At 39.3% G+C, this 17,090-nt stretch overlaps 1 protein-coding gene across 5 annotated transcripts in view; it reads right to left on the bottom strand.

Annotated features, from left to right (window-relative positions):
- Nucleotides 1-17,090, bottom strand: part of BACH1 (BTB domain and CNC homolog 1) — a 48,472-nt gene that overhangs the window by 13,650 nt on the left and 17,732 nt on the right. For all 5 annotated transcript variants that reach the window (XM_003895561.4, XM_031664940.1, XM_017956483.3 and 2 more), the window contains 3 exons: nucleotides 11,858-12,151; nucleotides 6,035-7,369; nucleotides 2,751-2,957 (listed from right to left, as the gene is read on the bottom strand). In XM_003895561.4, the coding sequence (XP_003895610.3) occupies nucleotides 2,751-2,957; nucleotides 6,035-7,369; nucleotides 11,858-12,091 (1,776 nt within the window). In that variant the 5' untranslated portion in view covers nucleotides 12,092-12,151. The remainder of the gene's footprint in view (nucleotides 1-2,750; nucleotides 2,958-6,034; nucleotides 7,370-11,857; nucleotides 12,152-17,090) is intronic.

Below are 17,090 nucleotides of genomic sequence, written 5' to 3'. Positions count from 1 at the left end.
TCAAGAGTCTGTTTCTTGAAGCCAAAGAGTCCAAATGAATGTAACAGTTAAACAGGATACTGACCACTCTGATTTTGGATTTCATAAAAACTGCTGAGAAACAAATGTTACTTTGTATTGAAAATTAACCAGTAGTTATTCACTGGCCATATGAAAGAAACCTTACTATGATGACAAAAGCAATACACCAAACACAGAGTTTACAGTTTAGGCAGAGACATTAGGAAGGTCAATTAAGAAAGGGAAAATAGAGCCCAGGCGCGGTGGCTTATGTCTGTAATCCCAGCACTCTGGAAGGCTGAAGCGGAAGGATCACGAGGTCAGGAGATCGAGGCCATCCTGGCTAACACGGTGAAACCCCGTCTGTACTAAAAATACAAAAAATTAGCTGGGCATGGTGGCGGGCGCCTATAATCCCAGCTACTCAGGAGGCTGAGGCAGGCGAATTGCTTGAACCCGGGAGGCGGAGGTTGCAGTAAGCCGAGATCATGCCACTGTACTCCAGCCTGGGCAACAGAGCAAGACTCCATCTCAAAAAATAAATAAATAGATAAACCAAATAAAAAAAATTTTTAAAAAAGGAGAAAACGGAAAATCAATAATACTACGTAATGTTTATTGAGTAGTTACTATGTGCCAGGAATTGTTCTAAGTTCTTCAGATTAGTATTAACTCAATTAACTCCCCAAAATAAGCACCTAATCTATAAAGTAGGAACTAGTATTATCCTATTTTTTAGATGAAAAAAAAACAAGTCACAGAGAAATTAACCTGCCCAAAGTTACTAAGCATCTGATTCAGAGCCCACAATTTTAACCACTGTATCTGCCACCTCTCTCCTAAGAAGGAAAGGCAGAGGAAGCAGTAAGTCCAAAGACAGCAAGGCTTCTTCATCCTAGCTATCTGAAATTTAGTAAAAATATCAATAATCTAGCAAACCAATGTCTGATTTGTATCAAAAAAATAACACCTGTGAGCCAAGAAACAGAGTTGTTCTAAAGGATGATAGCTACTCTCAAACATATTTGCTTAGTATCCATTTATAAAATAAAGTTACGAAATAAACTAGAACAGTCTTGTTTCGCTTTTATTTTTATTTTTAGAGGAGTAAGAAAACTGGATAAACTCTACGAACTACTATAAATTATAACTGGCAGACGGGAAAGAGCAAGAAGCAGAACTAAGAACTCCAGTAGTACAATTTTATGTAGATTTCATTCCACTGGCTTCACATAACCTAACAGTGTAAACAGCATCTCTGTATTGCAGCACAGAATAATAACTGAAGCTCAAAATGCTATACTCCGTCTAAAGGTAGGTAAGGGTTTAATTCAAAACTGAGTGAGAAAGAACACCAGTGTTTATTAAAGGTATTACTGATATACACTCCAAAAGTACTAAGTACTATAGAATTCAAAACTTTTCCTCCTTGGTTTTAACAATTTTAACTATTCAGCAATATCGTATCAGTTGTTTGTTTGTTTTAAACATCTCTCATGCCTCTATTTGTAAAACATCTGGTTCCTCCTTTATTTTTATTTAGTCGTGCTTCATCTCTTTAATATAGTTATAATTTTTTATCTTTTTACATAAAGTATATGTACAATATATAAATAATAAATTTTTATTTTTCAACTTCTCTTGGAGGCACAGTTTTTTTTCCCTAAATTGTTGCTGTTTAATTGCCATTCATAGCTAGAACGTTCATGCTTGAAAACTTGCCACAATCCCAACTTTAAACTTTCACCAGTTAACAAAGACACAAAATCGAATATTCAAGCAATGCTTTTACTACTTCTAGGCTGTTTCCTTGCTATCTTTAACCGTATCTTAGCTTTAGCTGGCCTGTACTATCACAGTTGTCCTCTTTCATACAATGCTTCCTTCCACCAACATAAAAATGAAACAGAGGAGTAAACTAATCAATTTTTCAGTTAATTTGTGTCTTGATGCTAGAATAGAAAATAAGATTCAGGGCGGGCATGGTGGCTCACGCCTGTAATCCCTTTGCGAGGCCAAGGCGGGCAGATCACGAGGTCAGGAGATCAAGACCATCCTGGCTCACACGGTGAAACCCCATCTCTACTAAAAATAAAAAAAATAAAAAAAATTAGCCGGGCACAGTGGTGGGCGCCTGTAGTCCCAGCTACTCGGGAGGCTGAGGCGGGAGAATGGCATGAACCCAGGAGGCAAAGCTTGCAGTGAGCCAAGATCGCACCACTGCACTCCAGCCTGGGTGACAGAGTGACTCCATTTCAAAAAAGAAAAAGAAAGGAAGATTCAAAAGCAAGCACTGTTCTCACTTAGGATCTCATTAGATATTAATATTTTCAATTCATATCACCATATCTTATCAGAATTTTTCCCTTAGATGAAAGATCCTGGTTGGTTGGTATCAACTAAAACAAGTTATTCAGGTCCACAGTTCATTTAAATTAACATCTGGAATATTAGCTCCTATAGACACAAAACAGAGAAATTAAAGTGCTTTATAATTTCCTTATTCACAACCACTAATGATTAGGTAGACAATAAAGTCATTTCAAAAGGTTTAATTTGAAAACCTTTTTAAAAAAAAAAAAAAAAAACACATATCGTAGCATATCATGGTAAAAATGATAAAACGGTAATTGATACATATTAAAATATGTTAATGAGCATTATATTTGACCCAGAAATTTAAAAACTATTTCCTTGACAAAAAAGAAAGTGGCAGAATTTAAATAGTAATAAGAAACTTGTACACTTACCAGCTTCTCAATTTCTGATTCAAGATTCTGTATACAGTCAAGTTTTCTCTTGCGACAGCGCTGTGCAGCAATTCTGTTTTTACTTCTTCTTCGAATATCATGGATACAATCCAGCTGTTCTGGAGTAAGCTTGTGCATTTTTAACAAGGACTGAAAATCATTTCGAGAGAGTGAAATTATCCGTTGTGCATTGAATGGCAGCTTTACCTAGAATACGAAATAAATATTACTAATTATTGCTGTATTTTATAATTATACTCAAACCTAGGAAGATGAAGGTATACGTCTAGGTTTTTCAGAGAACTTACTTTACATTAAAGAAAACATAGGCCTCTATTCCCAATTTCTATATAATCAATTATAATAAACACTGATAATCTAATTTGTATTTATGGTCTATTTCAAAAGACAAATACATTAAGCAGATTTTTTTTTTTCAGCAAATCAAACATATTAACACAAATACTGACATATGTAAAATGTAAACACAATTTTATTTTACTAAATAAACATTATTTTTACTTTTTTTTACTTTATTTTACTTTATTTTTGCATGTTAATACACACTTTTTACTCAACCCAAAAATAAAATCTATTTTATTTTTTGAATGAAATGACTATGCAGCATTGGTTTTACGTTAGTATAATTATGCTACTAATTTCTACAGCATTTCAGAAAATTTATTTTTCTATCAAGAAAATGATAGCCTCACATAAATCACTCTAAAACATACATGTCTCTTGCCAATACAAAAAAAGTTAGAAAAGTTTTATGACTATGTTAAAGTCATTTCAACATACTTAAATTTGGAAAAAAATCTTTTCTAAAACAAAATTGTGTGGGTTTAATTATATTATCAAAAATGTAAATGAAACACTGGTCAGTCTGGCAACCTACTTAGCTTACCTTTTAAGCTTATAGATATTTGTTACATAAAATGTTTAAAAATTTTTTAAATGTTTTATTTTTAATATTCTCTTTGTAGTAATTCCAAATGCTACATTTATAATGTCATAAAAGTCTATATATAACCCAAACATACATACTACTTCTTAATCACCAATCCATCTCCTTTCAAAGCCAATATTTTTTTTTTTAAAGCCTCTTTCAAAAGCCATGTCATCTAACAGCTACGAAACCAAAGAAAATGCCAAAGAATGGGATGCGGAGAAATTGGAATCATTGTACACCTGTGGGAGAATAGTGCAGCTGCCATGGAAAATGGTATGGAGGTTCCTCAAACCATTAAAAATCATAGCACTGTATGTCCCAGCAATCTTACTCCCGGGTATTTATCCAAAAGAATTGCAATCAGCATCTCAAAGGGCTATCTGCACTCATCTACACATATTCTTTTTTTTGGAGACAGGATCTCTGTCATGCAGGAGTACAGTGGTGCAATCACGGCTCACTGCAGCCTCAACCTCCTGGGCTCAAGCGATCCTCTCACCTCAGCTTCCTAAGTAGCTGGGGCTACAGGCACATGCCACCATGACTGGCTGATTTTTGTATTTTTTGTAGAGACAGGGTTTCACCATGTTGCCCAAGCTGATCTGAAACTCCTGGACTCAGGCAATCCACCCACCTCACCCTCCCAAGGTACTGGGATTACAGTCATCAGCCACTGTGCCCAGTCTGCACTCCCATCTATATTCATTACCGCGTTATTCACAATAGCCATGATATGGAAACAACCTAAATGTCCATGGATGGATGAATGGATAAAGAAAACGTGGTGTACATACATAAAGGAATACCATTCAGCCTGATAAAAAGAAGGAAATCCTGCCATTTGCTAAAATATGGAGAACCTGGAAGGCATCATGCTAAGTGAAATAAGCCAGACACAGAGGAGAGTAAATCCAACATGATTTCACTTATACAAAGTAGACAGAACAGTCAAACTCATAGAAACAGAGAGTAGAATGGTGGTTGCCAGGGTCTGGGAAGAGGGAAAAAAGGGGGAATTGCAATTGGATGGGTTAAGTTTCAGCTACAAAAGAATAAGTTACAGAGATCTGCTGTAGAATATCATGCTTATACTTAACAATACTGCATCATGCACTTAAAAATTTATTATAAGGGTAGATTCTGTGGTAAGTATTCTTATCACAATAAAAAAAAATAAAGCCCAAGAAAGGGGAAAAAAATGCAATGGATAAAATAGAAAAATAATTTTTAAAAAGAATGTAAATTGCGATTATAAAGAGAAAAGTCAACTATTGAAAGGCAAACAAAATCATATAAAACATAAAAACAAAAAAAAAGAAAAAACATTTTAAATAATATATTTTTGGAAGGAACAGTCCCTTATCATTATCGGACTTATAAGTAATATTTTACTGAAGGGAGCTAACAAATACAAACTTTTATGTACAGAATACACAAATCAAGCTTGTTTTGATCATACCAGCTACATGTAATTCATGCTAAATTAAGACACTCATCAATAGCTGAAATGGCCAAAGGAAAATTTAAAAATCAATGGCCATGAAAAACTAGATCCAATAAACTTTACTCCACTAGAAGCCACATTCCTACAACTAATCACTGTTAAACCATTGCTCAGGGACATGTCCCAGGTCTAGAGGTTCTTGCTGGCAATGAGCAAGATTGAATATATGCTGCATTTTTCCGGGAGTTATCATGTAATGAGCATAGAATCATTATTCTTTTCCGTCTTGTGGCATGGCATTTGATTTAAACAATTAAATGGCCGACATGTGAACACAGCCAATGTGTGAACCTACTTTATGGTTAATACATCTACTGGAAATAAACGAACACAGAAGTTCTTCAAACTTCATCTATCTCTTTTAGTATTTATCACAGTCTTTTTAAAATTGTTTTTGAGACAGAGTCTTGCTCTGTCTCCTAGGCTGGAATGCAATGGCACAAACCTGGCTCACTGCAACCTCTGCCTCCCACATTCAAGTGCTTCTCCTGCCTCAGCCTCCCGAGTAGCTGGGATTACAGGCACAGGCACCCGTCGCCACGCCCAGCTAATTTTTGTAGAGATGGGGTTTCGCCATGTTGGCCAGGCTGGTCTCGAACTTCTGATTTCAGGTGATTCACCCTCTCCTTGGCTTCCCAAAGTGCTGGAATTACAGCTGTGAGCCACTGCGCCCAGCCCCATCACACAGTCTTAAAATTAACTTTATATGAGTTTCCTCCCCACTCCCTGAACCTGATCATATCCCTAACGATGCAAAGGGAGCTGATCCAGAGTAAATCCCAATTAATAGTTATTAAAACAATGAATTAAGAACATACTCCTGCTCACCTCACATTCTTGTTCCCTGGCTGAACAGGATTCACTGTCTCCTTCAGTGTCCGTCTCCGAGTCGTCTCCCAAGCTAATGACACAAGCATATGGGCAAGGTTCTTGCTGGGGTTCTGAAACATAATCATCGTTTCCAATTTCCAAATTGCTTGAACAGCCTTCAGTACTCAGAGTACTTATAAAAGGGCAGTTGACAGAACTTAACGTTGTAAAAGTCCTTTGACCCGGTTCTGGGCTCTCGCTAATCCTGATACCTAACCAGGGACACTCAGACCGTTTCTGTGAGATCTGTTCTGAGCCATCTTTGGCCACAGCAGGTGATAACTGCATTTGGCAAGGAGAGTCGGTACTGCAAATGTCACTCCAGAAGCCTTTGGCTAGGTGTTCTGCCACTTCGCGCTCCACACTACTCCTATCACTAGATGCAACACTACTATCTTCCCTGGGGCCCAAGTCGGATTTTAAAGGTAAATCCTGACTTTCGCCAAATGTTTTTTCTTGAACATCGGTACCTGACAAAGGCTTTTCTGTTAACACTGTTGTGTTTTGCATACCAGCAAAATTCAAGTCACCATATTGGTCATATGTGTGTAAAAGAGACAGAGAATAAAGTCCATGAGGGTCTATGGAAGAATTGTGGGGGAAAGGAGTCACTTCTGATTTTTCAGTTGGACACTGAGAAGCAGGCTCTTTCTTCGTTTCTTCGGGTTCCATTGCTAATTTACTTTCGTCACATTTTAACATCACCTGCAAATCTCTGCACTCCGGGACTCCTCCCAGGCATTCATTTTCCGACGTTTCATTTGGCTGAACAGAAGCATGAATGTCTTTGACACTAGACTCCCCAGTACGGACTCTGTCAGTTCCAAATGCTTTTTGGAATTTTCTGTATTTGGGGCATAAAGAAGGCAAGGCCAGAGCAGCATCCTTCTCTAAGCACATGGACTCGTATGTCTGACTGGCACTGTCTTGTAGAGGAGGCGAGGCTTTTGCATTTCCTTGATACCTGCGGAGTTTACATTGAGGAGTCTGAACATTTTTATTTTCCACAAATTCCTCCACTTCATCTGTTTCTAGATCCCTCTGGTCCAAAAGTGAAAGTTTAAGATCTGTTTTCTGACAGTGTGATGAAAAGCATTTTTTTCTTGGGCATTCTTGCTGGTCTGCAGTGGAGTCCAAAAACTTAAATTTCAGAAACTGAAAGCAGGATTCCTCAATATTGTGTACACTTAAAAACTCCACACATTTGCATACTTCATCCACATTCTCTTTACTTAAAATCAGTTTAGCAGTGTAGGCAAACTGAATTAAAGGTTCAAATCCTTTAACTGTCACCTGTTGATACACAAAATAAAAAACACATCATTTGAAAGCTGTCTAGTACATAAAAACGAGATAAGTGGAAGAGAAATAGATGTGTAACTTATTTGTGATAATTATAAAATATGTACTTTAATTTAAAGAAAAAATATTCTTCTAAGAAATGTAAAAGGAAAGGATCCTGGAAAAGCATGCTTTTCACAGGGACCACACACTATTTTATAGAGTCCACTCTTAATTGCACATGAATTATGGTTTACTCACATAAGTTAAAGACATTAAGACATTACAAGTTTCCCATGACAGTGGGGAAAAAAATCATCTATGAATTAGAGCAGGACGAACACGACCTGCCACACATACATAGTGAGCCTACTGCTAGCCCAGCTCCACAAGCAGTTGGAGTTGTTATTCCAAACAACTCCAACTGCTACCAGCTGCAAAACCAGAACTTTTAAGGATATAAAACAGTACCTGTAAAGAAGTTACAAAGTCCTGATGCATGGTAAATGCATACTAACTGGTAACTATTAACTTTACTGTCCTAACAGTAAAAGTTTTAAAGATACAGATTTTTTAAAGTGATCTAGGAGAAGTTATAGAAATCATGCCTCAGTATTGTTTCAGCAAAAATTCATGGACTCAAAGTAACAAAACTTTTAAGTAGAAACCTGCACATTTACATTAAACCTGCCTCTTAAAATGAGAGGCAAATGGAACCAGCTGAAGTACACAGAAAGTCTTATCCTGGGTTAAAAGTACAAAATTAATTTGAAACCACTGAGTTCTTATAAGAGTGGTCAAGATAATATTTGTGATCTTAAAAATCTAAACATGCTAAACCATGTTTAGGCTTTTTAAAGGCTCAAATAAAAAGCAACGATACCATCAAATGCTAATGAGAATGCAGATAAACTAAATCACTCACATATTGCTAGTGGGAATGTAAAATGATACAGACAATTTGAAATAAACTTTCTTATAAAACTAAACATGCAACTACCATATGACTCAGCAACTGCACTCTTGGTCTTTTATCCCAAAGAAATGAAAACTTATGTTCACACAAACACCAGTACACAAACGTTTACAGCAATCTTATTTGTGATAGCCAAAAACCGGAATTAGCCTGATTTCCTTCAATAGGTGAAAAGCTACACACACACACACACACACACACACGGTACATCCATACTACGGAATACTACTCAGCAATAAAAAGGAAAAAATTTCTGATACACACAACCTGGATAATCTCAGCTAAGTCAAACAACATCAATCCTAAGAGGTAATATACTGCATAATTTCATTTATATAACATTTTTAGAATGACAAAACTTTAGAAAAGGAAGAAAGGTAAGTAGTTGCCATGGATTAGGGATGGAGGAAGGGGGCAAGGGAATGAGGGCATGGAGTGTAGGCAGGAGATGTCTGTGGTTATAAAAGGACAACATAAGGGATCTTTGTGTGTTGGCAAGTTTAGTATCTTTTTTTTTTTTAAGGCAGAATCTCGCTCTGTCACCCAGGCTAGAGTACAGTGGTGCAACCTCAGCTCACGAGTAGCTGGGATTACAGGTGCCCGCCACCACACCTGACTGATTTTTTTATTTTTAGTAGAGACGTTTCGCCATGTTGGCCAGACTGGTAAACTCCTGACCTCAGGTGATCTGCCTGCCTCGGCCTCCCAAAGTGCTGGGATTACAGGCATGAGCCACCGCACCTAGCTGAGCATCTTAACTATGGTGGTGGATACATAAACCTTCACAGGGGATAAAATTATATAGAACTTAACGCGCGTGGCCGGGCGCGGTGGCTCAAGCCTGTAATCCCAGCACTTTGGGAGGCCGAGAGGGGCGGATCACGAGGTCAGGAGATCGAGACCATCCTGGCTAACACGGTGAAACCCCATCTCTACTAAAAAAAATACAAAAAACTAGCCGGGCGAGGTGGCGGGCGCCTATAGTCCCAGCTACTCGGGAGGCTGAGGCAGGAGAATGGCGTAAACCCAGGAGGCGGAGCTTGCAGTGAGCTGAGATCCGGCCACTGCACTCCAGCCTGGGCGACAGAGCGAGACTCCGTCTCCAAAAAAAAAAAAAAAAAAAAAAAAAAAGAACTTAACGCGCGCATGTGCGTGCACACACACACACAGACATTATTAGTACAAGCAAAATTGTGGCAATCTGAACCCTATGGGGGACTGTATCAATATCCTGGTTGTAATACTATACTACAACTTTGCAAAATGTTATCAATGGGGGACACTGGACAAAGTGAAAAGGAACTCTGCACTGTTTCTTGTATCTGTACATGAAAACATCAATGTGATAGTTAATATTAAATGTCAACTTGACTGGATTGAAGGCTGTAAAGTCTTGTTTCTGGGTGTGTCAGTGAGGGCGTTGCTAGGGAAAATTAACATTTGAGTCAGTGGACTGGGAAAAGATGACCCACCCTCAATATGGGTGAGCACCATCCAATCGGCTGCCAGCGAGGCTGGAACAAAACAGAAGGAAGAAGGTGGGATAGGTGACTTGCTGAGTCTTCTGACTTTCACCTTTCTCCCCTGCTGGACGCTTCCTGCCCTTGACATCAGATGCCAGGTTCTTTGGCCTTTGGACTCTTAGACTTACATCAGTGGTTTGCCGAGGGCTCTTGGGCCTTTGGCCACAGACTGAAGGCTACAGTGTTGGCTTCCCTATTTTTGAGGCTTTTGGACTCGGACTGGGCCACTACTGGCTTTCTTCCTCCTCAGCTTGCAGGTGGCCTATCGTGTGACTTCACCTTGTGAACGTGTGAGCCAATTTTCCTTAATAAACGCCCCTTCATATATACATATATCCTATTAGTTCTGTCCCTCTGGAGAACTCTAATACACTCAATAAAAATTTCAATTAAAATTTTTAAATTAGTTAAAAGAATCTAAAAAGGTCTTTAGGACAATGAGTTATAAGGTATTTTGACACTGTCACTATAATGAAACACTTCCAATATTTGAAAATTTATGATTTATACATTTGAATGAATGCATACACACATGCACGTATGCACATACCTTTCCTCCTAAATCCATGAATCAAACTTTGCTTTACTTGGAAAGTCTCATTCAATAATTTGAAAATATGAACCATAATTAATATATCTCCATTATAAAATGTATTGGTCTTTTTTTAAAACAATGGCCAGTTCACAGTTTGGCCTTTTTTACCATTTTCTTGGTATCGCACCATTGACTCTGGCCTCTGCCACAAAACTGACAACCTATCTGTTCCCAAAACTGTAGCTGCAGTTTCATAGAAGTAGGCGTGGACAGCAACAAGCTAAACTGTAGACTTAGTTTACAGTTTATCCAACTGTATCCAACTGGGAACATTCCACACAGACCTGTCATACACAAAGAATTTCTACATTCTTTCTCCATATTCCTCCTAACTTCTATCTGTGTCCCAATGCCACAGCTTTGATACTCTGCTAATAGCAGTTACTAACTAAATAAAGCAAGGGATGCTGCTAAGAGTCAGCACAGCCAGCACATCCCCACCCAAACGAGAGTTCCTCTTAAAGGCACGACATTAACAAGGACCCAAACATTTGTTAGCCTGAGCTCCACAACAGACCAGGGAAAAAGATATATGTAAAAATAAGGCTCTATAAAAATGACACAACACTGTTTATTTTTTCTAATCAATACATAAAGACAAAGTCAAAAAAGAAAGAAGGGGAGACAGAACACTTATGGAATGCCTGAAAATAGGAGATGTCTTGGGAAAACGGACGTTTTATACAACCCTAAACATAGTGATATGGTTTGGCTGTGTCCCCACCCAAATCTAATCTTGAATTGTAGCTCCCACAATTCCCATGTCATGGGAGGGACCCAATGGGGGTTCACTGAATCACGGGGGCTGGTCTTTCCCATGCTATTCTCGTAATAGTGAATAAGTCTCACGAGATGTGATGGTTTTATAAGCGGGAGCTTCGCTGCACAAGTTCTCTCTTGCCCACCACCATGGAAGTCCCTTTGCTTTTCCTTCGTCTTCTACCATGATTGTGAGGCCTCCTCAGCCATGTGCAACTGTGAGTCAATTAAACTTCTTTCCTTTAAAAAGTACCGTTTTCAGGTATGTCTTTACTAGCGCCGTGAGAACAGACTAACGCACCTAGCTACAGTTGCTGATCACTGGAAAGGGCCTCTAGAAGACAAGGTCACACAGCATGGACCCTAAAAACCATGACTTTTCCAACTGCCTATAATCCACTGGGTGTGTCCTGATTTGGTCATTTCATCAAAAATAACATAACAGTGGGTGTTATGTTATATCCAACTGCTCAATACTGTTAACCAACATTCAAAATTAATGATTTTACATTAAAAAAAAAAAAAACTCCATAGTTTTGGAAATGCTCCATAGCCACCTGACAAGGAGACTGTGCTTTACTTTTAACATTATGCACCATAAAAAACTTAAAAGTAAATTAAAATTGCCAGAAACATGGATCTCTCACCTCTTCTGGAAGAGTAATGTTCAGCTCTCCATCAGCCTGGCCTACGATTCTCGAGTGGAAGTAACTGCTGCATGCCGCCAGCACGGACCGGTGAGCGCGGAACCGCTGACCCTCCACAAAGATGGTGACATCGCATAGCACGTCTTTCTTCCGCTGGTCATTAAGGCTGAGCAAAACATTGGTGCTATGCACAGAAGATTCATAGGCAAAAACCGAGTTCTCACTCAGAGACATTCTGCATAACAGGTGTTGTCGGGAAGTTCAGTGGAAAGCATGCTTCTAAATGTCATCAACCTGCAAACACACATGTAACATTTCACTTAAATAACATCTTGTTAAAAAATCAGTGTCAAATATAGATTAAAATATATACTCATTAAAACAAAAATGAAAATAAAAAACCTCCAGAGGAACAACCTAGAGGCATTTATTCAATATACTTCATTTAAAATAGGTTCTTGATAGCAGTTTTCCTAATTTTAGGGAAAAGGTTCTTGGGGTGAGGGAAGGACGAACTTTTTGAACCAAGGATTTCATGGCTCTCTGAAAGTGAGACATTACACACTGAGAAACCACCTACTACGAGCAAACAGATGGGAGCAGGGAATTTCTGGTGGCATCCCAATACTACTGTTTTGAGACAGTTGAGAGACAGAGAGGGGAGGAGAGACAGCCAGAGAGGTGAGAAGAAGGGTCCCAGGAGGTCACACTTTGGGATAAGACTGATAGTAAAACAGGCATGTGCTGTTCCACATTCTCCATGCCCCATTCCTCAACATCTGATAAAACAGGCATGTGCTGTTCCACATTCTCCATGCCCCATTCCTCAACATCTGATAGATGGCGAGTGAATTTAGTGCTTTATAACAAAGGACACTGTTCTACAAAAGGTAAAGATCCTCCAACACAAAGAAGAAAATGACTGAAATGTGTCAGGCCAGATCTTGGTAATAAGTCTTTTTATACAGTAAGATTTACTTCACATTACAAATACAGGTAGGTAAAACTACCTCATTAATAACATGCAAAAACTAGGTTTTCTCAAAATGCTAAAAATAAGAAAGTTATAATTTTATATTTTTAAAAATACATACTAACATGTAATAGTCTCCAAATATTTTTTCATCACATACACGCTATTGGCAAAAACAAGAGTACCCCCAATACCTGTATGCTTATCTATATTTTTCAGACACCTGCTACTATTCTGATATATATGTTCTGAGAAACACAGAAGTTCAAAGTAAGAGGTTAAAAGAGAAGTTCTAATATTTTCTTCCAGCACCCTAAGGCCAGAAGGGATGATACTGTGAGGAGCTTATTGGCCTTTATCCGTGTGATGCCTCATGGTATCATCCCTGCGTCATTCACTTCTGTTCTCCTGACACCTTACTGCCTGAAACATGGGAAGCCCTCAAATGGTCAGTGAATGAGTAAATGGTACTGCTTTCAGATTTGCTACACACTCCAAACAAAAATGAAAGGAGAAATAAGGACTACTGAAGTTCAGTCCCAAGGTTAAGGATCACAACTTTTTTACTGATTCAGCATACCACACGAAATCACTGGTAACTTCAAAATTGAACACTAGAACTAACTCCAGTTTTGGCCCATAAAAGAGTATAAATTTATTTTTAGCAATTAGTCTTAATACTTCAGTTATCAAAACAAGGAATTAGTGTTAAGAATAATAGGGAAAACCATCAATCAAAGAAGTTTTTGTGGGTGGCACCACACACAGACCACTGCCCTCTTCTTTCTTCAAGACTATACCCTACCCAGAGCACAGTGCCCTCCCAACCAAGCCGGACTCCATGGCTGACCACCTGCCCTACTATGGCCCTGTACCCAAGCTCCCAGCCTCTTTATTCTTTCCTGGCATCTCGGATGCACACCCTTAAAAACTATACTAATCTTACTTTTGTAGCTCGTCATTCTTTTGAACACAGCACTGCCAGAAAACACTGTAGAAACACGCAGACTGGTGTCACTATAAATTTACAATGTGCAGTCTCAGGCTCTCAGTACTGTTTACCAGTTTTTTGGTATGTCCCTGTCTCCTGTTCTCTGTAACAGCTTTCCATCTTGCCACATTTCTCCTCCTGGTATCAGCATCTCTCCCAGTAAATCACCATAACTGGGACCCAACCTCAGAAAAAACAGTCCTCCCATTACCTCCACCAGGTTCCCTCTTCTGTTGAAAACAATCTGTAACGTATTCTCTTAATCCCATGCCATCCCTGCTTCTCTGGGATCCAATACCTTCTCTTAACACCCTGTCTCATATATATGCAACCTCTCCCTCTATGCTGGCTCCTTCCCATAGCGTTTGTTAATGAACGCGTTTAAGTCTCTCCAGAGACTATCCTAAAGATGTCAACTATCAATGGCAAGATTATTAAGCTCTAATTCTTCACCAGGCACTGAGCTAAGAGCTAGAGTTTCTCTCATTTATGCCTGAAAACAGCCCTGTGATGCTCCTCTATCATCCCAATTTTACAGATGTGGAAACCAAGGCTTAGTGAGAAGTATCTTGGCCAACATCAAAAGACCAGTAAGACAAAGAAGGGGAATTGCCACCAGACATTTTTAACTACTCCATCATTCTGTCTCCAGTTAGTACTCGCTGAACGCACAGTATGGAGATTCACTGCAGTAATGTGGGGACCCAGATATTACTAAAAGGTTATGCTTGAGAATAAGGAAATGGACTGCACAGACAGCAAGAAAAAAAAAATTGGACCTGTGCTTCAGAAAGAGAATGACTACGGGCCTTAGACACTGAAATCTAAAGCTTCTTTGGATCTCAAGGTGACTCCACACAAATAATTCCTACACCTTTACCCTAGAGCTGCTAGTAGCCCAACTACACACATCTGTGGCCCACTGCTTCTCACCCTGCCACCAGCTGGCTATTCACCTCAAATTCCAGAGAATTCTTTGCTCAGCATCTGTTTAGGCAGTTTTCAGTAACACATCATTTCATGGGTTCAGAGCGAGCTTACAGATTTGCCGCCCCTGGGCGAGATGCCAATCCCAAGTCCTACCAGCTGCAGCTGAGAGAAACTAGAGATTCAGATAGTAAAACAGCCATCCAGGAGGACCCCTCTAAGAAGGATCAGTCTCCCTTAAAGTGGATTGAGCACAGCATGCACGATGACTGATGCTGTTCACACAAGAAATCTGGAACTCATTCCTCATTCCTTCCTCAGCTGGACACCTCTATTCAATCTCTTACTGAGTCCTGCTGCCTCTGCCTCTTCACACTGAGGTCCACCTCTCTCCATCTGCATCAGCACAATTCTAATCCAAGCCATCATCAGCTCCTGCCTGGAAAAATGCTGTTTAACCTGTAACAGCTCACAAGCTCACAAATGTGCAAGTTTAGTTATATAAAATAGAGTTTCACATAATAATATTTATGCTTATTACACGCAAGTAGTCTGATACTTTCTACTCCATTCAAATTTTTTTTTAAATCCCAGTTGTGATCCACTCAATTTCAAGACCCACTAATGGCCCATCACCTACGCACTGACAAATAGAGGCCCGGTGGCAAACAGGATTTAGAGTCTCAGAATTTACAATCTTACACTGTCTCGATTCAAATCCCAGCTCTGCCACTTACTAGCTATATGACCTTAGCCAAGTTGCTTAACCTCACTGTCTTGGTTCCCTCATCTACAAAGTAGAGAAAACACCACCTCACTGAGATGTTCTGAAGTTTACATGAGATGAGGAGGGAAAAGAGTTCACAGCACAGTGCTTAGTCTACAGCAACAAATAATATTAGCTGCTATTAGTGGTGATAATATTAACAAAAGCCTTATACCCCTAAAGCCCTTCTTGATCCCCTCCAATGTATTCTCTTCATAACAAAAACTCTGTATCACCTTTCAAATAAATGGCTTATGATCACTTCAAAATCCTTAACATGTCCTCAAGTCCTATGTAGTTGGGTTTTCCATCCACTAATCCAGACTTATCTCAAGCCGTTGCCCCCCTCTCTTGCTATTCTCTAGCCTGTCTCCACCTTCCTGCTCCATAGGCCCCAAGCTCCTACTGATTTCAGGGCCTTCACACACACTGTGCCCACTATCTGGACTTCTACTCTTTAGCCAGCTAACGCCTCACCTTTTAGTTCTCTGTTTAAATGTCACAACTTTGTCTGATTTGTTCTCTGCCATAACCCAAGCATACCTGTTGGACCTGGTCCAACAGCGGTACATGCTGCTGAATGAATAATTTCTTATTTTTAATACAGAAACAAAACAGAGATTATCTAGATCAGCAGTCTCCAACTTTTTGGCACCAGCGATGGGTTTCATGGAAGACAATTTTTCCCCAGATGGGTGGTGCAATGGTTTTAGGATGAAACTGTTTCAGACCATCAGGCATTAGAGTCTCACAAAGACTGTGCAACCTATATCCCTCACATGCACAGTTCACCACAGGGTTCACACTCCTATGAGAATTTAATGCTACTGCTGATCTGACAGGAGGCGGAGCTCAGGCAATAATGCTCACTGGGCAGCCACTCACCTCCTGCTGTGCAACCCAGAGGTTGGGGACCCCAATCTAGATCTTCTTCCAAACACAGCCCAGTCACCTATTCCAACATATGTGGAACAATGCCACTGAGCCAAGTATTCAGAGAAAATTTCTTGGACAGCTTTTCCAGAGCCTTGAGGGGCAAAAAAGAGGCCAGCTCATCCCTCTGGAAGTCAAAAACATACCTGCCACGACAGGCCAAAAAAGTGCAAAGATTGGCAACTATAAACATGGCCAATACAGACGACCTACAGTAATGAAAACACCTTGCCCTTTGCTTTCATTAGCATGAGGCACTACAGAAGAGTGTTCTGAAAATCATTTCTCCTAACCCTGGAAACCATCTAAGTGGTCAGCAATCCATTTTTACCCAATAACTTAACTATGTAACAACTACATCAGACAAGAACGGCACATTCACGTCCTCTAACATCCATCATGCACTTTCTAACATTTCTCAAATTTAAAAAGTAAAACACTCCAGCCTTCCAGAATCTAACATTCTATTAACTTATTAATGCTAAATTTAGATTCCTGTTACGCCTGCATTTTTCTATATTCTTAGAAATAATACCATTGTTATCATTCAAAATAAAAGTTTGATGACCTTTGGAAGTTGCCAATTCATTCACTAGTGCTGATAAACGATGAATAAGCATTTTAAAGCTTCCTACACCTCAAT

The sequence above is a fragment of the Papio anubis genome, chromosome 4 (assembly GCF_008728515.1).
Source record: "Papio anubis isolate 15944 chromosome 4, Panubis1.0, whole genome shotgun sequence".
Lineage (NCBI taxonomy): Eukaryota > Metazoa > Chordata > Mammalia > Primates > Cercopithecidae > Papio > Papio anubis.
The sequence above is the reverse complement of the archived record's forward strand: the minus strand, read 5'-3'. Positions and strand labels throughout refer to the sequence as shown.